The sequence below is a fragment of the Gopherus evgoodei genome, chromosome 7, assembly GCF_007399415.2.
Source record: "Gopherus evgoodei ecotype Sinaloan lineage chromosome 7, rGopEvg1_v1.p, whole genome shotgun sequence".
Lineage (NCBI taxonomy): Eukaryota > Metazoa > Chordata > Testudines > Testudinidae > Gopherus > Gopherus evgoodei.
This window is the reverse complement of record NC_044328.1, coordinates 112,410,053-112,431,877: the sequence shown is the minus strand read 5'-3', so window position 1 is coordinate 112,431,877 and position 21,825 is coordinate 112,410,053. Positions and strand designations below refer to the sequence as shown.

Sequence of the window (21,825 nt, the reverse complement as noted above, 5' to 3'; positions counted from 1 at the left end):
TAAGTCTTTGGAGGCAAACAGTCCATGACATAGTGATGTATAGGGAGGAAATAGTGGACTCCTTTACCCCCCACCAGCTGTCTGTTCTCTGGCTGCAAAAGTTCATTAATATTCTAGTTAGGATGCATATGTTTGCTTTTTCTCTCAATTTTTGTGCCTTCTTTAAAAAAATCATTACTTGCTAAATGTAGTCTGACATCGTACTTATTTTTTGTCAGTAGCTTTTATGAGTTTTGTACAGAAATCACTGCAGTGCACCACATGTCTTAATTGTCTGTTTCTTCTACATGTTAGAGATGAGCACAATGACATTTTAGCTGTAGCAGACTGGGGTCAAAGGCTTTCCTTTTTTCAGCTCAGTGGCAAACAGGTAAGTTGAAGTTTAATGCTTTGGAAAGTGCATTCATATTTACCCTCAGGAGTAGCTGAATATTTTTGATCATATTCTGTATATATATTGTGTCTTGTATACTGCTGTTTTATTAGAATACTTACTCAAAGCTTTTTGTTTGTTTGGCTGCTTTTGACCATCCTTTTTTCCTGCTCCAGTGTCTTCCAACGCAACAGAGACACATCCTGTTACTTCTTCTAGTTTTGCAGACTTTTGCGACCAGAGCTGTCCCTAGCTATTCTGGGGCCCTATGCAGCTCCCAAACTCCCCCCCCCCAGTGTGTGTGTGGGGGGGCCCAGGCCTCTGCGGGGAGGGAGCGCAGGGGCTGTCCCCAGGCCCTCCGTGGGGAAGGACGGGCGGGGCTGGCTTGGAGTGGGGAACCACTCACTGGCGGTGCAGCTGGGGCCAGGTCTGCACTTGCTGCTGCCAGTGAGTGCAGGCTGGTCCATGCTGCAGTCCTCAGGGGCATGGAGGCAGGACTGGGGCGGAGCAGGAGCTGGAAGAGGCAGGGCTGGGGCAGGGAAGGGGCAGGGTGGGGTCGGAGCAGACCGGGGTCCCTGGGGAAGAGCTGGAGCAGGGGCTGGAGCAGCACACTGCTGCACAGGGCACCAGGAAATCTGGAAATTTCCTAGTGCCCTATGCAGCTGTGTATTTTGCGTATGGGTAAGGACAGCTCTGTTTGTGACAGTTTACTGGCCCAGATCCTGAGTTGCAGCTGTGGAGTCCTTGGCACAGTTCATGAGAGGGAGACTCATTAGTGTGTTTTAAATCATCCTGATTCTGGGCAGACCTGTGTTGGGCTAGGCTGGTTCTCAGATGCAACTTAGAGTAGCTTCTGAGGGCTGTTACAACTGTAAGCTGTTGCTGGGTGTAGGAAGGTCTTTGCCACTAGCTGAAGGGATGGTGGTATCATAGGAGCCTGTATGATAGAACTTGGCACCTGAGGATCCTTGTACACTGGGGAGATCCTCTTGCTAGTTTCCAGCTACTTTTCATGACTCAGAAAACACGAAATGACCCTTTTCTTTGATCTCTGTATTTTGTCTTGTAGATTGGGAAGGACAGGGTGCTGAATTTTGACCCCTGCTGTGTTAGCTATTTTTCCAAAGGAGAATATGTATTAATGGGAGGCTCAGATAAGCAAGTCTCTCTCTACACAAAGGATGGAGTGCGTCTCGGTACCATAGGGGATCAGAGTAGCTGGGTGTGGACATGTAAAGTTAAACCAGACTCCAATTATGTGGTAAGAGGGGACATTTTATTACTTTTCTCTTAGACCTTAGATACATATGGTAGGACCACAATTTTCAAACTTGGGTACTTAAGTAGGCACCCAAATCCTTATTGAGGCAGCTAAATACAAGTGGCCCAATTTTTAGATGTTGCTGAATAAGCACATTCAACTTCCATTGAAGTTAAAAATAGTCATGGAGAAATGTATCTTGGGCTACAAGAAGGTGATAAATGGGGATAAAGCTTACTGGCCTACGTAAGGCATTTACTACATTTTATTTTTTAAATGGTAGTTGATTTATTTAAAAATAATTTTGATGTTATATATGAAATAGGGTGACTGTAGAGGCTATGCGATAGGGTGAGTGGAAGTAGATGTGCAAGTAGCCTGTCTGGTTCAGAATTTCTACTAAAGAGCCTTGTGGAGAATGTGCTGTTACCATTTTGGGCAATATATACTATAATCTGTCAGTGGCAGAACTCCTTTTGAAATCAGCAGTCCACGAGTGGTAATTTAAAAAAAAGTAAGTGTCCATTATTAAGACTGTGATTTAGTCATGGAGGTCACAGAAGTCATGGAATCTGTGACTTCCAAAGACCTCCATGACTCCAGCCAGTGCTGGCTGGGAGCTGTAGGATCCCCTGCTGCCTGCAGGGGAGCTCCACGGCTCCCTGCTGCCACTCTGGGCCGCCACAGGCAGCAGGGGACCCCCATTGCTCCCAGCCTTTGTGGGTGGCAAGGGGCACCCACCCACACTCCCTGCCCCTGCAGACAGCAGGGAGGACCAGGGGATAGGGGGAATCCCCACTGCTCCCGGCCACCACTGGCATCAAGAGGGATACTGGTTGCCAAGGGCGTCAGGAGGGACCATGGTGCTCCCTGCCCCTGCGTGCAGCAGTGGGGATCCACTGCTTCTTGCTGGCTGCAGGGGGCAATTCCCGCTGCAGCTGTGGGAGGCAAGGGGGGACCCAGCGGTAGAGGGGATCTCCACCCACTCTGGGCCACTGCGGACAGCAAGGGGATCCGCCACTTCCAGCTGGCATGGGCAGCAGGGGGGGCCCTTGATAGGGGGGATCCCCACTGCTCCCATCCACCAGTGGTGGCAGGGGGGATCCCTGGAGCTCCCGGCCCCCACAGGAGTCAGGGGGAACTCCTACAGCTTGAAGCTACCAGTGGAGGGGACCACTGGAGCTCCTAGTCTCACCTCAGACTACTCATTTTGTCATTGAGTAGTTTTAATAAAAGTCAAGGATAGGTTACGGGTTTCCGTGAATTTTTCATTATTGCCTGTGACCTGTCCGTGACTTTTAGTAAAAACATCCATGATAAAAACTTAGCCTTATCCACGATCATATAGAGCCTCATCTTGGATCATTAAAGTCGATGGGAGTTTTGCCAGTGAATACAGTGTGAGCAGGATCAGGGCTAAAGTTGGTATGCTATTTTGGAGAATGTAACGTAAGCAATTTAGTGTTGATTTAAATATCATGCATTTTTATTAGGGCTGTCAAGCGATTAAAAATTTTAATTGTGATTAATCACAAAATTAATCGGACTGTTAATAATTGAGTACCATTTATTTAAATATTTCTGGGTGTTTTCTACCTTTTCAAATATATTGATTTCAATTACAACACAGAATACAAAGTGTACAGTGCTCACTTTATATTTATTTTTGATTACAAATATTTGCACTGTAAAAAACAAAAGAATAGTATTTTTCAATTCTGCCGTTACAAGTATTGTAGTTCAATCACTTTTTAACATGGAAGTTGAACATACAAACGTAGAATTATGTACAGAAAAAAAACTGCATTCAAAAATAAAACAATGTAAAACTTTAGAGCCTACAAGTCCACTCAGTCCTACTTCTTGTTCAGCCAATCGCTCAGACAAACAAGTTTGTTTACATTTGCAGGAGATAATGCTGCTTGCTTGTTGTTTACAGTGTCACCTGAAAGTGAGAACAGGCGTTCACATGTCACTGTTGTATCCGGCGTCACAAGATATTTATGTACCAGATGTGGTAAAGAATCCTATATCCTTTCATGCTTCAACCATCATTCCAGAGGACATGTGTCCATGCTGATGATGGGTTCTGCTCAATAATGATCCAAACCAGTGTGGACCGATGCATATTCATTTTCATCATCTGAGTCAGATGCCACCAGCAGGCTGATTTTTCTTTTTTGGTGGTTTGGGTTCAGTAGTTTCCGCATTGGAGTGTTACTTTTTAAGACTTCTGAAAGCATGCTCCACACCTCGTCCCTCTCAGATTTTGGATGGCACTTCAGATTCTTAAACCTTGGATCGAGTGCTGTAGCTATCTTTAGAAATCTCACATTAGTACCTTCTTTGCATTTTGTCAAATCTTCAGTGAAAGTGTTCTTAAACTGAACAACATGTTGGATCATCATCCGAGATTTCTGTAACATGAAATATGTGGGATAATGTGGGTAAAACAGAGCAGGAGACATACAGTTCTCCCCCAAGGAGTTCAGTCACAAATTTAATTAACGTGTAATTTTTTTTAATGAGTGTCATCAGCATGGAAGCATGTCCTCTGGAGTGGTGGCTGAAGCATGAAGGGGCATATGAACGTTTAGCATATCTTTCACATAAGTACCTTGCAATGCCGGCTACAAAAGTGCAATGTGAATGCCCGTTCTCACTTGCAGGTGACATTGTAAATAAGAAGAGGGCAGCATTATTGCCCGTAAATGTAAACAAACTTGTTTGTTTTAGCAATTGGCTTAGCAAGAAATAGGACTGAGTCGACTTGTACGCTCTAAAGATTTACATTTTTGTTTTTGAGTGCAGCTATGTAACAAAAAAAAAAATCTACATTTGTAAGTTGCACTTTCAAGATTGCATTACAGTACTTGTATGAGGTGAATTGAAAAATGTTTCTTTTATCATTTTTACAGTACAAATATTTGTAATAAAAATAATATAGTGACCACTGTACACCATGTATTCTGTGCTGTAATTGAAATCAATATATTTGAAAATGTAGAAAAACATCAAAAATATTTAATAAATTTCAATTAGTATTCTGTTATTTAACAGTGCGATTAAAACTGCGATTAATCACGGTTAATTTTGAGTTAATCACATGAGTTAATTGCGATTAATCTACAGCCCTAATTTTTATGCGTGTTTTTTGTAGTTGCCTATATGTTATCATTGGTTGACACATATAGGTGATTGTATGAGTTTTTGAGATCTTTCTCCCTATGTTCAGGCAATAGGATGCCAGGATGGAACAATTTCCTTTTATCAGCTGATTTTCAGTACAGTCCACGGACTCTATAAAGATCGTTATGCTTACAGAGACAGCATGACTGATGTTATTGTCCAGCACCTAATTACTGAGCAAAAAGGTAGTGTCACTCTTACGTTGAAGTCTTAGTTTCATTTTCATTATTATTTTTATTCATAGCTGTTAGCATGTTCAAATGTATGCTCCCTGTCTCGTGGAACTTCCTGTCTTTGATACACACTGATGGTAAGGTTGAGGCATACAACTTATGATCTGAAAATGCAAACATGAGGCAGAGAAAATATCTCTTGAGGACAAGGCCGGCTTTAGGCCTATTCCCACCAATTCCCCCAAATCGGGCCCTGCGCCTAAGAGGGCCCCGCGCACAGTTAGAATCTCTTCCCTAGCTAGAGGTGCCTTTTTAATTTTTACTCACCTAGCGACGCTTTGGTTCTTTGGCGGCATTTCGGCGGCAGGTCCTTCACTCTCTCTGGGTCTTCGGCGGTGGGTCCTTCAGTGCCGCCAAAGACCTGGAGCAAGTGAAGGACCCACCACCGACGTGTCACCAAAGACTTCAAGCGCCGCCCAGTGAGTACAAGCCCCATGTGATTTTTTTACATGCGTGATTTGGGTTTTTTTTGTTTTTAGTCATCCCTGCTGGGGCCCCGTCAAAACTGTTCAAATTGGGCCGCACGCTTCCTAAAGCCGGCTCTGCTTGAGGATCAGCATGGAAAAACTTAATGAAAGAAGTGGGGATTTGAAAGTTCATTAGGAGAGGGAAAAGCTATTAAAATAAAGTCTCTCTATCTCTATCTGAAATTGTGAGATTCTGTATAGTCCATTATGTTTGTAAAGGTTGTTCTTATTAACAGCATCAAAGACTTGGGCTAACATTTTCTAAGCACAATTTTAAAAAATATTCTCACCCAGTTTTCTAACAGGGAAGAGACATTGGAACGTGCATCATAGTACATCATTCACAGGTAATGAATGGTAATAACTTGTGACCTACTGCTAACCAGTAGCATGTCTGGGTAGCCTGTACTTCACCTGGAGCCACAGACTCTATTCCAGTAGAGTTGATTGTTCAGTGTAGAAATGTTTTGTAAGGATTAAATTGTAATCATGGTTTAACATATTAAATTATTTCAGTTTCACCCTGCACCTTACTATGTTTTCTTATTTTCTTTCTTTTCAGTTAGAATAAAATGCAGAGAGCTTGTAAAGAAAATTGCAATCTACAAAAACAGATTAGCAATCCAGCTGCCAGAGAAAATCCTGATTTATGAATTATATTCGGATGACTCCTCAGACATGCATTACCGTGTGAAGGAAAAGATAGCAAAGAAATTTGAATGCAACTTGCTGGTTGTATGTTCAGATCACATTATCTTATGCCAGGTACGTACTTGAAAGTTAAACATAGTCTTGATAAGTAAGAGAAGGGTACACGTGTGAGAGGAATGGCAGAATAAGATTAGCATACAGAAAAAACTGTAATGGATTATGCAATTATACAATTGAATGTGTACTGTAACGTAATCTCAAACCAGTTAAACTGCTGCTGTCTCTCATTTCACTGATGGCTGTGTTTTAGTGAAATGATCCTTGTATGTAGTTTGCGTATCTGTTTATAAAGTGCTGTGGGATCTTTTGGGTTGAAAGGTGCTAGAAAAGGGGTTTTTGATATTCTGCTTGATATCATCAGAAATCTTTAAAAATGTATTTTGTTTGCTAGATTGATGTGACATGTATCTTGCAGTCTTTTGTTTTCTATGTACATATATGTAGACGGGCATATCTGGATAGATATGAACACATTTCACTAAAATGGCATGATTTTCTGTTTACCAGTATGTAGTTTATTGTACATCACAGAACTGTTTATTTTTTAGGAGAAAAGACTACAGTGCCTTTCATTTAATGGTGTTAAAGAGCGGGAGTGGCTGATGGAGTCCCTCATTCGTTACATTAAAGTAATTGGAGGTCCTTCAGGAAGAGAAGGCCTCCTAGTAGGTCTGAAGAATGGCCAGGTGATGCTTTATGACTGACTTACCTCTTTTTAAATACAGAGAAAAATCTGTTTTACTGTTTTGAGGAGAACAGAAATACATAGGGCTGACCACAGAAGCAGCAAAGACTTTTATAACCTGAATTCCATGGGCCCAGGCTGAGCCTAATCCTGAATCAAAAAAACTCATTTATTTGTATCTTTTTCATGTTCTTTCTTTTTAGCTGCTCACTTGTAGGTTATCCTGGAAGACAAAAACATTGCTCCCCATTGCCCATGCTTCATAGGTAGACCTCAAGAGAAGTGTATATACAGAAAATGGCTCTCTACAATTCGCTGACAAACCCATTACAGCTGACTCCCCCAATAAGAAATGGACCTTTGTCATTTGTCATATAGCTATTTTATGACTATCGCTGTCAATCAGACAAGTTTGTGCATAATTTTCTACACTGAAACCATATCCAATGCAGAGAATAACACAGAAGATATTTCTATATAAAGGTGCTGAGGTTCTTCGTAAATTTAAGCATACATTTAATACTTCCTTGCAGAGTACCCATTTAATGGGTTTCTACTTAATACAGTAGAGAATAAATGGGATAGCCATGTGACCATGCAATAGTAAAATTGCCTGGCAGATGGCATTGTGACTTAAGAGCTTTCCTGAAAAGCAGTTAGTAGCTGCTGTTGGGCCTCAGGACAAACAGAAGAATACGAGAGTGGTAAATATTGGTGTCCCACTACTTATCTGTTTAATGGGATCCCCTGTCACACTTTTGAAAGTCAATGAACTTCCGTCAGTCTTAATGTTTTAAAGTAATGATTATATTAAAAGAAATGGAGCAGTGTATGTAGCGTGTTTGGATTTAGTTTCCGTACAAACCACACACAAAGTTTGATGATATCCAAACCCTTATATTACCAAAACTTTACATCCCACCTTCTGAATACCAGATTTAGGGAAGAAGAAAGAATCTGGCAGAAATTGATACAGGAAAAGTTTTATCATCTATTGAAGGCTTTTCAGTAGTTTAATTGCCTAAAATACAGAGGCTATGCTTTTTTTCACAGAGGTTGCGGAAGTCATGGATTCCGTGACTTCCGCAACCTCTGTGAATTCACCCCTGGCGGCTGGGAGCTGCAGGGTCCCTCTGCTGCGCACAGCAGCCAGGAGCTGCAGGGTACTCCTGTCACCCAATGGGGATACCCCTCAGATCTCTGCCACCATGGGCAGTGGGGTATCCTGGAGCTCCCAGCCACCCTGAGCAGTGGGGCTCCCCCCGCAGCTCCTGGATGCTGTGGGCAGCAGGGAGACCCCAGAGCTCAAGAGGGAACCCTGGAAATTGTGGGCAGTGGGAGGACCCTGGAGCTGCCCTGCCTCTGCAGGCAATGTGAAGACCCCGCAGCTGAGCAACCCATTTTATCATGGATATTTTTAGTAAAAGTCTTTGACAGGTCACGACTTCCATTAATTTTTGATTAGTGCCCGTGACCTGTCCGTGACTTTTACTAAAAATATCTGTGACAAAATCTTAGCCTTAATTATCATTAATGAATGTTTATATAGTACTATATGTGTTCTAATGTTAGTAAATTACAGTTATTAAAAAATGGAATAATATCATATCTCAGTTAGTTAATGGGGAAACTGGTATCCAGACTGTAGACTGTCATACAACACAAGTGACAGTTTCTTTGTAGTTCTGGAGTTACATACAGCAGAAGTTACAAGGAGGGTGCAGCACAGCAGTTATTTACATATTTAGGTTGTTGCCCTATGTAGTCTTTGTTCTAGTTATATCTTTGCTCATCACCATAGTATAAGTGCATTAATGTAACTGTTTTACAAGTAGAAAGACACAGAATCTGGGTTGTCTCATATATTTTGTTTACAGTGTGCTAGCTTGCAAGCTAATGTAAAGAAGCAAGGGCATAAGCCTTTGAAAGCATTTTCAAGCTGCTTTAGTTCTTACATATATTTAATATTTTAATATTTCTTCTTCATAATATGTAATCACAGTTCTGTTTTCAACAGCAGAGTTAATATCCACTATTCTGTTGCTAATTTTGGTAACTGCAACTTTGACTGACTAACTTTGACTTCAAATATGTCCAGATTCTGAAGATATTTGTGGACAATCTTTTCGCAATTGTCCTGTTGAAGCAATCCACAGCTGTGCGCTGTCTGGATATGAGTGCATCCCGAAACAAATTGGCAGTGGTAGATGAAAATGACACCTGCCTCGTATATGATATTCACACCAAAGAGCTGCTGTTCCAGGTAAGAAATCAAAACCTTTAAATGTTTGTAAAAAATGAGAGAAACTTACTAGGGATTCAGAGTATGATTTTTGTTTCTTACATTTAGATAAGATCCATAATAATTTATACAAATATAAATCAACCGTGGAATGTTGTAGATATTAATACATTATGCCTCCTACAGAGAGTGTTGTCTGATGAGTAGGGAAGGGAGTGGGAGCCAGGAGATTTGTGGGTTTTTTTACTCACCTTGTCCATGCACTTGCTGTGTGATCTTTAGCAAGTCACTTGGGTCCATGTAATGTTCCCTTTGAATTATCGAAGTCAGTGGGGCTCTTGCTGTTGATTTCAGTGGAAGCAGGATTGGACCCTAAATCACTTTGTGCCTCAGTCTTGCCCAATATAAAGGGATGATGATAATACTTCCCTCATAGCGAATTTAACATAGTCCCTCTATGAGGCTTAATTCATTAATGTTAGTAAAGTATTTTCAGGTAGATCTTTGGATAGAAAGCATGAAGTAATTATTAAGATAGGACCTATAAGATTATTTTTATGCCAGAAAGCAGAACTAAAGGTTAAATTATTCTGATAGCTGGGAACCAGTGTCCATTTGTGGAAGGATTTTAATTTAATGTATGAGTAAAGGTGATGAGCAAGATAAATAAGAAACATATAGACAAAAATATTGCAATTTAATGAGAATAAAGCAAGTGCTTTGAAAATGTGGCAATATTTGTAACTTTTAAGTACCAATATATTCCTAAACATAAAGAATTAATGTAAAAAAATACATAAACTTATACAGGTTATAACATAATCAGTTGTCCTAGCTGAAGGCCATGTATTGCTTAGGGGAACAGATCTAATTTTGTTGCTCTGTAATTTAATCACCATAAATATGCTCACTAGGAACCCAATGCTAATAGCGTGGCTTGGAATACACAGTGTGAGGATATGCTTTGCTTTTCCGGAGGGGGTTACCTCAACATCAAAGCTAGTAACTTTCCTGTCCATCAGCAAAAACTTCAAGGCTTCGTTGTGGGATACAATGGCTCCAAGATTTTCTGTCTTCATGTTTTTTCTATGTCAGCTGTTGAAGTTCCTCAGGTAATTTTTAATCTAACTAACCCATGTTTTATGTTTTCTGAACAAAATGGTTTAAAAAAATGAAAGAATGTTTCTGAAACTTGTCTGCTTCATATTAGGAGTTCAGATTACATTGATTTTGGTAGTGTATTCAGATCTGTCAACACTGTGTAGTTCCTTTTGTGTGAGCTGTGCAAAGTTTTTAAAACTGTTGGACTCATTAACTTTGTGTCTGAGTTTTTTCCTTCTCTTTTGCTGAAGTGCGCTCTCGTATTATTATAGTCGTCCCCCCATTTTGTTTACAAATTCATTAAATTTAAAGGCACTGAACCACAGTGACAATGTGGTTCTGTACAAACTTATTTTGCCTACAGTTTCTGCACATCTTCCCCCCTCCTGCTCCCCCCCCCCAAATTTTTTCATGTTATTTTTCAAATGTCCATGTTCTACCTATGCCATATACCCTCTTATTAATTGCCTGCTGTTCCTCCTTTTGGATATGTTTAGGCAATATTTAAGTGGTATAAAATGTTCTAGGCTGTAGATGTATCCAGTTTGTAATATATTTGTAGATTCTATGTCAATTAGGTGAGCGATCTTCCCTGCATTATGAGAAGGACCACAAACAATGGAAGTATTAATATAGTTAGTGAGGTATAATCGATTTGCCTGTGGACACTAGAAATTCAGTCTGCTTTTTTCATGTTTTCATCTACTTAACAATGGTTTAAAAATGAACACAAAACCAAAGAATGTGAGAATCAGTGTAAGCACTGGACATTATTCTGCATTTCTTATGTACCCAAAACTATCATCAGCATCATTTGGAGTTGTGGATGAGTAAGGAATGCACTACATCAATACTTGTACTGAATGGTAGAATCTCAGACCCTAGCAAACAGTGCCTCCAGACAAATGGGTTTGGAATTCAGTTATCCTATTCTGTATTGTACTTACGTTGGAGCGGGATGATTGAATTCACAGAATAAATTACTGTAATGTCAAAACTATCATACCTTGTACTCTCTTGTTTATTATTCAGAAAGTAGATTGGTTACATAGTGGGTTTTGTAACTGCTGGGGTTGGAAAGTGAGCAGATTTATGCACTAAATACATTCACTAATATATCTCAATATTTTGCTTTTGATAAATGTTTCTTAATGGAAATCCTCAGTCTGCTCCTATGTATCAATACCTGGAACGGAAAATGTTCAAAGAAGCCTATCAGATTGCTTGTTTAGGAGTAACTGACACTGACTGGAAAGAGCTGGCTATGGAGGCCTTAGAAGGTCTAGAGTTTGAAACTGCTAAAAAGGTAAAGCATTTATTTCTTTGTGCAACAGGAATTTTGAAATTTCGTATTAACACATGATTGAAGTGAAAAGTAGCACACACACATTGTAACCTCTTCATATTTAACCTTTCTCTTATATCACCAGGAGCTCTGGTTCATGTATCTAACATACTTTTTCTATTTTTTTTAAATATGAAGAATCAACTCAAGATCTTATGCACATCATGAAAGCCAAACTATCATGCTTCATTTTTCTTGTCAAAAACATGCAGAATAGCTAATGCCTACAATAAAGAGAAATTGATTTTATATTTTTGGCTATTTAAACTCATAAAAAAAAACTTTAAAAAAAATTCCATTTCAACTCTAGAAATGAATTTAATAAGAACGACTGTACCGGGTCAGACCAAACGTCCATCTAGCCCAGTATCCTGTCTACTGACAGTGGCCAATGCCAGATGCCCCAGAGGGAGTGGACCTAACAGGCAACGATCAAGTGATCTCTCTCTTGCCATCTATCTCCATCCTCTGACAGAGAGAGGCTAGGGACACCATTCCTTACCCATTAATGGCTATTAGCCAGGATGGACTTAACCACCATGAATTTATCCAGTTCTCTTTTAAACGCTGTTATAGTCCTAGCCTTCACAACCTCCTCAGGCAAGGAGTTCCACAAGTTGACTGTGTGTTGCGTGAAGAACTTCCTTGTATTTGTTTTAAACCTGCTGCCCATTAATTGCATTTGTTGACCTCTAGTTCTTGTATTATGGGAATAAGTGAATAACTTTTCCTTATCCACTTTCTCCACATCACTCATGATTTTATTTACCTCTATCATATCCCCCCTTAGTCTCCTCTTTTCCAAGCTGAAGAGTCCTAGCCTCTTTAATCTCTCCTCATATGGGACCCATTCCAATCCCCTAATCATTTTAGTTGCCCTTTTCTGAACCTTTTCTAGTGCCAGTATATCTTTTTAGAGATGAGGAGACCACATCTGTACGCAGTATTCGAGATGTGGGCGTACCATCAATTTATATAAGGGTAATAATATATTCTCAGTCTTATTCTCTATCCTCTTTTTAATGATTCCTAACATCCTGTTTGCTTTTTTGACTGCCTCTTCACGCTACATGGACATCTTCAGAGAGCTATCCACGATGACTCCAATAAATTAGAATAAAGTATTTCAACAAGAAAATACTTTTGATTTAGTGTTGTATTACATATATTTTTTCACTAGGTGGCAGCAAAGAATCATTAGCTGAAATATATCTGTTGTCTCCTAGTTTTTGTCCTATAATACTCTGCTGCTAATATTCCTATTCTTTTGTCTCCCTCCTGTTTAGAGCATGTCACTTTGAAAGTGGAGACTGTACTTTCTTTATGTTGGTTCATCACTCAGTTCTTTGCAGATAGTGTGACATTGTCACATATTTCCATTCTTCCTGCTAGACTAGCCCTGTTTTGGAATGGCCTCTGGAATGGGAGATGCTGCAGTATGTGTTTTCCTTGGAGTAAAGTCTTTGTACCACCATCTGTGAAACAAAAGGTCAAAAGAAATGTAGTGCCATCAATATAATATGAAATACAAAATTATTTTAAAAATACATAGGCATCCTTTACGTAATGACACAAGATTTCATAGTAAGTTAAACATTTTTATTTTTCATTTTCTCATAAATGGAGGCATTGGACTATACTTTTTCTGTGCAACTTTAGATGATTTTATGCAAGTAGTTCTTAAAATGAAGATGTTTTCAGTGCCCTGTGGAAGGTGAGTATTGTCATCTTCTTAGGGCATATCTACACTTACCTCCGGACTGATCAATCCGGCAGGGGTAGATTATTGCGTCTAGTGAAGACGCGATAAATTGACTGCTGAGCGCTCCCCGTCGATTCTGACACTCCGCCGGAGCGAGAGGCGCAGGCAGAGTCAATGGGGGAGCATTAGCAGTCGACTTACTGCAGTGAAGACACCGCAATAAGTAGATCTAAGTACATCGACTTCAGCTACATTATTCACGTAGCTGATGTTGCATAATTTAGATCAATTCCTCCCTCCTCCCCCCCCCCGCCCCCCAGTGTAGACCAGGCTTCTTAGTTAGAGCTGATTAACCTGAACAAAGGCAATTTATAGAAAATTTGACATTAAAGACTCGTTCTTCCTCATCTGATCTTGGGTAAACAGAATATGTATTCCTCCTAAGCATTTAATTGGTTAGAGGTCTGGAACATCCCAGCGTCCAAAGAGTTTAATTTCTGGGTTATTGTATGTCAAAAGTAAGTGCTAAATGGCTGTAACCATAGGTGACTTTGGCACTTGGCGACTTTTGTTTGCACATTTATCTTAGTTGGCAAAGGATATTACGCTGTGTCACAGTACTTTTATCTTATCCTGTCCTAACTTTCTTTTCTCTCTCTGCATCGTAATATGTTTGTTCTACTTTCATACTGAATTTTGAGAATGATCCAATAAATTGTCTTTGATAGAAAAACTTTAAGCATTTATAGAATACTTGATCAGCATTGTCACTTACTTGTGTTCTGCCTTGTAGCATATGAACAGAACAGTTTTCCTTATTTTGCTTAAAAGTGTGGCATGCTTAACTATTAAAGTGAAAAGTCCTAAAATAGAATAAAACTGTTCAACATTTTAGTTGATGGTTTGTGTCCCTTGAGGGGACTGACCTGCATATGCCTGCTGGCCTCCTTCTATGCTCTTTCTTTTAAATAATAAATGGTTGGCTAGTGCCCTGTTGTTGTTTATTGTGGTGCCGAGGGTCCCCAATCATGGTCAGAGCTCCATTGGGTAGGCACTAAAACAAACAGAAAGTAAGACATGTTTTCAGTCTGCCCAATATACACAAAGATAAATATATTGTTGGTTGTCTATTCTGATGTTATTTCCACAACTTGATTTATATAAAACACAAAATCAGTTAACTCACTGGCCAATAAAGTGGCTACTTTTTTCTTTGCTTTTTCCTTTTAACAGGCATTTACCAGAGTACGAGATCTTCGGTATCTAGAACTGATCAGCAGCATTGAGGTAAAACAAAGAATGTTAAATATAATATAAAATGTAAAAACATAAATTAAGCCTAAGTAAGCTACTTTTGGAAAGATTTTCTGTACAATCAGTATTCCTAATTATTAAAGGAATGATGGATATATGAAAAATGCTGACTTAAAGTGTTAAGTCAAATTCCCAATCATATGACTGAAACTTGTTGAAAAAATATGACGAGGAAAGTGAACTATATGAGAATATTTAAAACTTCTTAAGAAAAATCAGAGAAAACTTCTATATCCAATTAATAACTGGTGTACTACTGTAGACTGCTGCAGCACTATTCATGGCACTTTAGAAGCATGAATTAATTAAACCATACACCACCTGCTGGAGGCAGGTAATTATTATTCTCTCTCTTTTGCAGATGGGAAAACTGACAGAGAGGTAAAATGACTTGCTCAGGGTCACATGACATGTCAGTGATGACTGGAAGTAGAATTTAGGATTCCTGACTTCCATGCTGTGATCAACCACTAGGCCACCTTCATCCCTCTGCTACTTGATAGAATTCAGTTGTATGATAACTATGTATATAGACATACATAAAAGAATCTCAGCAATGTTCTGACTTTCCTCTTGGATATTATGATGATACAAAGTGAAATGACATAAAGGGAATTTCTCATGCAAATATTAATTGAGGTGCATGCCCCTTGTAGAAGAATATAATCCCTTCTTCCAGTATTGCAGAGCTGTCCTTTTTCCATCAGAGTGCCAGCTAAACGTTTATCGCAATCCCCATGATTGGCATACAGGATGAAGTGCCGCTCTAGGAACCTTAATTTTTTCTGAATCCATGGGAGAAGTGGAAACGCTTTCTGGCCACCCCCATCCTCTTTCCTTTCTATAGATGCTGTTCCTGATCCTATCCAGAGTATTGCAGCATTGCAGTTTTGTATTTATTTGATTAGCAATCTTTCCCTTTTAAATAAACATAGGCTTACCTTTTAGTGTCCTTGACATAGTTCCTTCATAGCAGGGCTGCCCAGAGGATTCAGGGGGCCTAGGGCAAAGCGGGGAAGCTGCGGTGCTTGTACTCACCCAGTGGCGGACCAGGTCTTCAGCAGCAGGGGGCCCTTCAGTTGCTCTGCGTCTTTGGCAGCATTGAAGGGCCCCCCTGCTGCCAAAATGCCGACCGAAGACCCGGACCACTGCCGAGCCAGGGCTCATGGGACCCCTGCGGGACTCAGGGCCTGGGGCAAATTGCCCCACTTGTCCCCCCCCTCAGGGCAGCCCTGCTTCATAGAAATAGTTCTGGTATGCTGCATCACTGCTTACTCCTGCTTGTAGTTTATGAGGACTCCAGTACAGGTTAGTAAGGGGGTAACTGAGCAGATTAATATGAAGCATTCCGCACACCAATGACACGTTACTCTGTCTGACTGGGGACATTAGGTCATGCAAGTGCCAAACTCCAAACCTGGCAAACTCACTGAAGAATTCTGAAAGATCTGAATTCCAAAAGACTTAATGTGTAAAAACTCCTTTGATTGATTATTCCTTTAACTCAAATTGTATAAACGAAACTTTCAACACCAGTCAAATAAATATCAGCATAGTTAATAACTGTGATCTTTAAAGATGTTGGTTGTATCTGCTTTGGCAGTGCTGGATTGAATTTATACAACAGGATGAAGGATTTTGCCCCCTATAATGTATCTTATTACGGAAGTCATGTTCTTATATGTTATACAAAACAGACTAATGTACATTTCCAAGGGCTAAATCCTCAGCAGAAGTAAATTGGCTTATCTCCATTGAAGTCAGTGGAGGCCAGATCCCTAGCTGAGTGTTTGGATTATAATTTTATAAATCTAGATGCCCACACCCTAAATTTTCAGAGTGGTATAAATTTCCCCACAACTTATGTTACGTGAAACATATATTACAGAATGCAGCTTAATTCTATTCAAAATTTGGGGACCTAGGTATTAACTAGTTGTTTTATGTAAAAAGTAGGCATGCTTTAACTTGAATTGGCATGATTTAAAAAAAATGGGTTCAGGTGAATGGATAAAGAGAAATGGACAAAATAGAAAACTACATACCTTTCCTTGGACCCACAAAAAGTTCTGAAAGCCATTTAAGGGAATTGCATTAACTATGTTATGACTTCCAATTAAAGGATCACAATTTGATTCACTATCTAGTATATCCATACAGCCTGTTTTTGGAAATACTGTACTGAGGTACAGTTTCATCACTGTAATGAGATTTATCCATAATAGTATGCATAAAGGAAATTGTGTGAATAAAGTCTTGTGCACTGCACTGAAAATTGCCCCCACTGAATGCTGTGTACATTACATGTGACTCCATGAGCATAGGGAGAGGCAATTTGCCGAAGGATAAAAGGTTTATAAGTGGAGCATTTGTTTTAAATGACCTAAATACACGTAAATCCCCCATCTATTTCTGCAGAAATGAGAGATAAAATAAGACATTGAAGAGTTAAAGATAACCAAGGTGTTCTAGCCAACCTTTCTTCTGAATCAGAATAACTTTTGAATGGTGAAACTTGTGTACAGTGTTGCTATGGTCATTGTATTTAAAGGCAGTTGAGATACCTAGAGTAGGTATAATAAAATGTAGATGTTATTTGTATTCTAGTAGTGTACACTCAGCCATTCACCCACCCACCTAATTACCTAACCCCCAATGCTTATGATCTGTAGTATAAAAACCAGTTTTTTTGGTCTGGTAGTTGGACATGACCTATGAAGGAAGGCTAAAAGAATTGGGTTTATTTAGTTTGGAAAAGAGAAGACTGAGAGGGGACATGATAGCAGTTTTCAGGTATCTAAAAGGTGTCATCAGGAGGAGGGAGAAAACTTGTTCACCCTAGCCTCTAATGATAGAACAAGAAGCAATGGGCTTAAACTGCAGCAAGGGAGATTTAGGTTGGACATTAGGAAAAAGTTCCTAACTGTCAGGGTAGTTAAACACTGGAATAGATTGCTTAGGGAGGTTGTGGAATCTCCATCTCTGGAGATATTTAGGAGTAGGTTAGATAAATGTCTATCAGGGATGGTCTAGATAGTATTTGGTCCTGCCATGAGGGCCGGGTACTGGACTCAATGACCTCTCGAGGTCCCTTCCAGTCCTAGAGTCTATGAATCTATGACATATGTTTCATGGTAGGAGGCAATCAATTATAACAACTCTCATCTCTCAGCTTGAATCTGTTTCATTGGATACATTTGTGGTTTAATTTATATTTGTTCAAACTGTTGGAGTGGTTTGTTTTTGGTTTTTTTTAGATTATACTGTGCGTTGACTTTGAAATTCTTAGTTGAAATTTTCTTGTCTTTGTCTCTTAGGTAATAGGATTTCAGCCAGCTTGTATGTTATGCCCAATGCCACGTATCAATTAAGTGTGCTGGGGTAGGCCTGATGCAAAGCATGAAGTATTTAATTTTATTTTAAATTGGCATTTTTATGGTATTTGCTGTGATAATCCACTAGCAATACAGAAAGTGAGCCTTCATTTTAAGGAATAGAAAATACTACTTTTTTATTGTTTCCAGTTATAATACTTGATGAACAAATATTGAATATATTCTAAAATGTAAGCAGACAGTTATTGACCTCCAGAAATTTCTTCATGGTTTTGTATGGATTTAAACATAGGCTTAAATGCTTTGCTGAATTGACATTTTAATTGGCAGGACAATATATGCAGCTGTTTCCAAAGTTATTGAACATATCTGTGTCTGGTAATGGGCTTTTATGTATGATGGGCACACTGTATTACTGGGCATTTCTGATTCACTGGCAGGTTGTCATACTTTGTGAGGCTGTTTATGACCTACAGTACCATCGTTTGTTCATTGTTGTGCCTTTTCTGAGCGTATATTGCTAGTTCGGCTAGATTTTGTTTTGAGCTGATTTAGTAAATTTCCACTAGAGAAAATGGTGGATTGTATCAAATACTCATTTTAAAAAAAAGAATAGAAGTATTTTGAACTTCCATATGAAATCTGTAAAAATTAGTTTCCATCATGTTTTTTCCTTCCATTTTATTTTGTTTGTCCTTAATTTTAACTCTGATGGGATTTAATCTGTTAATTATAAAGAATTAACCAGAAATCTAGGTGCGACCTAATTACTGTATCTTTATTAATAGTTAAAATAGTCAGCCTAATAGTTTAACTTTTCAGTGGCTATTTCCAACCTGTGTCCTGCCTGTAGCTATCTAGAATATTTCCTGTCCTAATTTTTTCCAGGAGAGGAAGAAGCGTGGAGAGAGTAACAATGAGCTATTTCTAGCAGATGTTTATGCCTACCAGGGAAAATTCCATGAGGCAGCTAAACTATACAGAAAGAGTGGACATGAGAGCCTTGCTCTTGATATGTACACTGATTTACGCATGTTTGATTATGCAAAGGTAATGAATGTTTTCAACTGAGTATTTAAATACAGAAATATTAATGTAATGCTAATGCAACTATAAACTTTTACAAAGTATGGTTCTACTCTGAAAAGCATTTTGTAAAAACTTAAGTGTGGGGGTCCATGTTTATTGCCACAGATCAAATTTGTTTGGTTTACAAGTGAAAAAGATGGGCCTCTCCTTTATAAAAACTCTGTACATCATGACCCCTTTCTAAAATGGAATCTGTAGATGCAGCAGTGTTGTGTTCTGTATTTTCTCCAATATGTTGCCATGAAGCTGTTTTAGCTTTTCAGTGGGTAATTTTGTCACATTCCCTGGATGTTACCATGGGTGAGTTTTTCCCATATGATTGGATGGAATGATAAATAGAAAATTATGTAGTTAAGGCCTAGAGTTAATTTTTATATCTCTTGCTTTCTTTCATGTTACTTTACTGGAAAGAGCCCTTTATCCTAGTTTTCTCCTTTTAAGAAAACTTGTTACATGCAGAAATTAATGAATCTAGCTGTCACTAATTCATCTTTGTACTTTAAGAAAATTCTTTTAAATCTTTTTTTCCTTTCAGTTTGATCTTGAGTTAACGTGTAGCTCTTATGGTTGTTTTTCTCTAACATGTTTTGCAAAGGGCACAGTGTACTAATTTAGTTCATCTTTGTTTACCCGAAAATTTGCTTTCTGAGATTAAATCTGCTTTTTGCATGTTTTTTAAATTGCATTCCCATACAGAAATAAATTGTACACACTTTGAAAAAAGTGGCATTTTTATGTGGTGATAAGAAAGCACTATTAGGCTTTCAAGTTTTATGTAGTATTTTCTTATCAAATCCCTGAGAATGAGTACACTGTTTAGTCTCATTCGTCACTCATCACAGCCTCATTCTGTACACTACAGGACAAAGACTTTACTATGACACACACATAAACTATATGAAGCTCATGGAAAATTTTTTTCTCTGTAACAGATTATGGAGTCTACACTAAAACACTGTGTAGGGCTTTGCTCATGGAAGTCTGACTGTTACTATTTTTGGCTGCAGTTTTGGCTCTTCAGAAACAAATCTAATTCATAGACTAAAAGTTTCCCATCGCTGCTCCTATGAATCTTTTTGATTCTTGGCCACTTAACTAGTATAGAATAAAAAGTCTTGTCCCTCCTATCAAGAGTAATTCCACGTAGAGGAAAATAAATGTACTTAACAGCATATGAAGAAAGCCCATAGATGATGGTACAAAGACGAGGGCTCTGAATGGAGAACTTCCTTGCTTGCCATCCATGAAAATGTGATTTTTATGCCTGCCATTATTAAGTATTTGTAGGGTCTGGCTCCTTATGGCTGGAAATGACCATTGATTGGCTACAGCTAGAAAACCAGTACTATGGGTGGAATTCAGGAAAACTTTTGAAAATGTGGCTATAGGCATTTCATCAGAATGTCAGATCACAAATTACTGAAAATTCACAAATAATTAACTTCAGCTCAGGAAACTGAACTTTATGTTTCTAATATAGTTCAGTGATCTGAGCTAGAACTAAAAAATACACAGGACAAAATATTGTTTTACTCATTTCTGTGCTTTGGCTTTTTAATATTCAAACGAGATCAATTGATCTTTGTAGCTCTTTATCTTCAGCAGAATCAATTTGTGCAAAATCTTACTGGCCTATGTTCCACATGCAAAAATATATATAAAATCTAATTCTGCCCCTTTTGGATGGCTTGCTCAGGAAAGATACTTAGTTGGTCTTCTGACTCTGGTAAAGTTCTCTTTTGGTGGTTCAGATTTTCCATTGCCTCAGGATCTGCCAGAGGATTGTTTTGTCTTTTCTCCCCCTTCCTTGCCCACCTACATGCTCCTAATTTTTTTACATATCAAGTGATATTTATGATTACTAGAGGGCTGTTGTAATATACAGTAGCCTATTTTGTTAACAGCCAGAAGTTGCCTTAATTTGTCTTGCAATGTTCAGGTATGCTTTATGTGGCACATTAATTTCAACAAATGTTGTTGTAAAGGGTCCTGGTGCCTGGACTTTATTCCTAGCAGAGGAGATTCATCAATCAATCATAAGTATTTCTAGAGTGGTCATCATCATAGTATCTATTTGTAGTATCTAGAGATGGCATTTGCATTATTATGTAAGAGATTCAACTAGACTAGTATTTCAGAGTCCCAACTAATTTATGAGCAGTTGAAATGCTGTCCTTGTAAAAGGTCATCATTAAATATTGTATGTCATTGCAAGATTATCAATTATATTTGTTGAAGAGAAGATTCTAACCTCTGATGGCTTTGTGACTGGTCATCCCGAGGCTAAGCACCTGTGATTGAGATGATGTGCCATTACTAATCCAACAGAATTAAAGTATGCCTTCATGGCCAGCAAAGGAGACTTTGGGAACTCTTGGATTTGACCTGACTGAACTGTTTTGAGAGCAATACTACTTCTTTTTCAGTCTCTCTGGCAGGTTCCTGAAGAACAGGCAAAAATCAAATTTTATGTCTCCTTCACTGAGGAAGGTCGGTCAGCAGAGTGAGAGAACTTTCCATGAAAGCAAATGGGTGTATATATAGTACCTCTGAACAGAGGCACAGTTCTATGTAATCCTTCCTTTGGTCTTCCCAGGGTGTCCCATCTTCTCTGATTTGAATCTGATTGGGACTAGAGATGTATTTTCACTTGTTTTATACAGTCTCAAGTGCATTAGTTAATGATTAATCATTCCTGCCTTCACATATGTGCCTAGCCCTGTGTGTACTGTGATTTTTAGCTGAAGAGGCAAAGTTGTGTTAAATTTTGTTTTTTCC

At 38.9% G+C, this 21,825-nt stretch overlaps 1 protein-coding gene across 5 annotated transcripts in view; it reads left to right on the top strand.

Annotated features, from left to right (window-relative positions):
* The window catches only part of IFT122 (intraflagellar transport 122), a 50,135-nt gene that overhangs the window by 11,675 nt on the left and 16,635 nt on the right, over positions 1 to 21,825 (top strand). For all 5 annotated transcript variants that reach the window (XR_004001155.1, XR_004001156.1, XM_030568340.1 and 2 more), the window contains 10 exons: positions 295 to 370; positions 1,443 to 1,634; positions 4,870 to 5,008; positions 6,086 to 6,288; positions 6,783 to 6,920; positions 9,018 to 9,182; positions 10,076 to 10,273; positions 11,428 to 11,568; positions 14,543 to 14,596; positions 18,847 to 19,008. Coding sequence is in view for 3 of the 5 variants with exons in the window: in XM_030568340.1 (XP_030424200.1) it covers positions 295 to 370; positions 1,443 to 1,634; positions 4,870 to 5,008; positions 6,086 to 6,288; positions 6,783 to 6,920; positions 9,018 to 9,182; positions 10,076 to 10,273; positions 11,428 to 11,568; positions 14,543 to 14,596; positions 18,847 to 19,008 (1,468 nt within the window). In the remaining 2 variants the exon portion in view is untranslated. The remainder of the gene's footprint in view (positions 1 to 294; positions 371 to 1,442; positions 1,635 to 4,869; positions 5,009 to 6,085; positions 6,289 to 6,782; positions 6,921 to 9,017; positions 9,183 to 10,075; positions 10,274 to 11,427; positions 11,569 to 14,542; positions 14,597 to 18,846; positions 19,009 to 21,825) is intronic.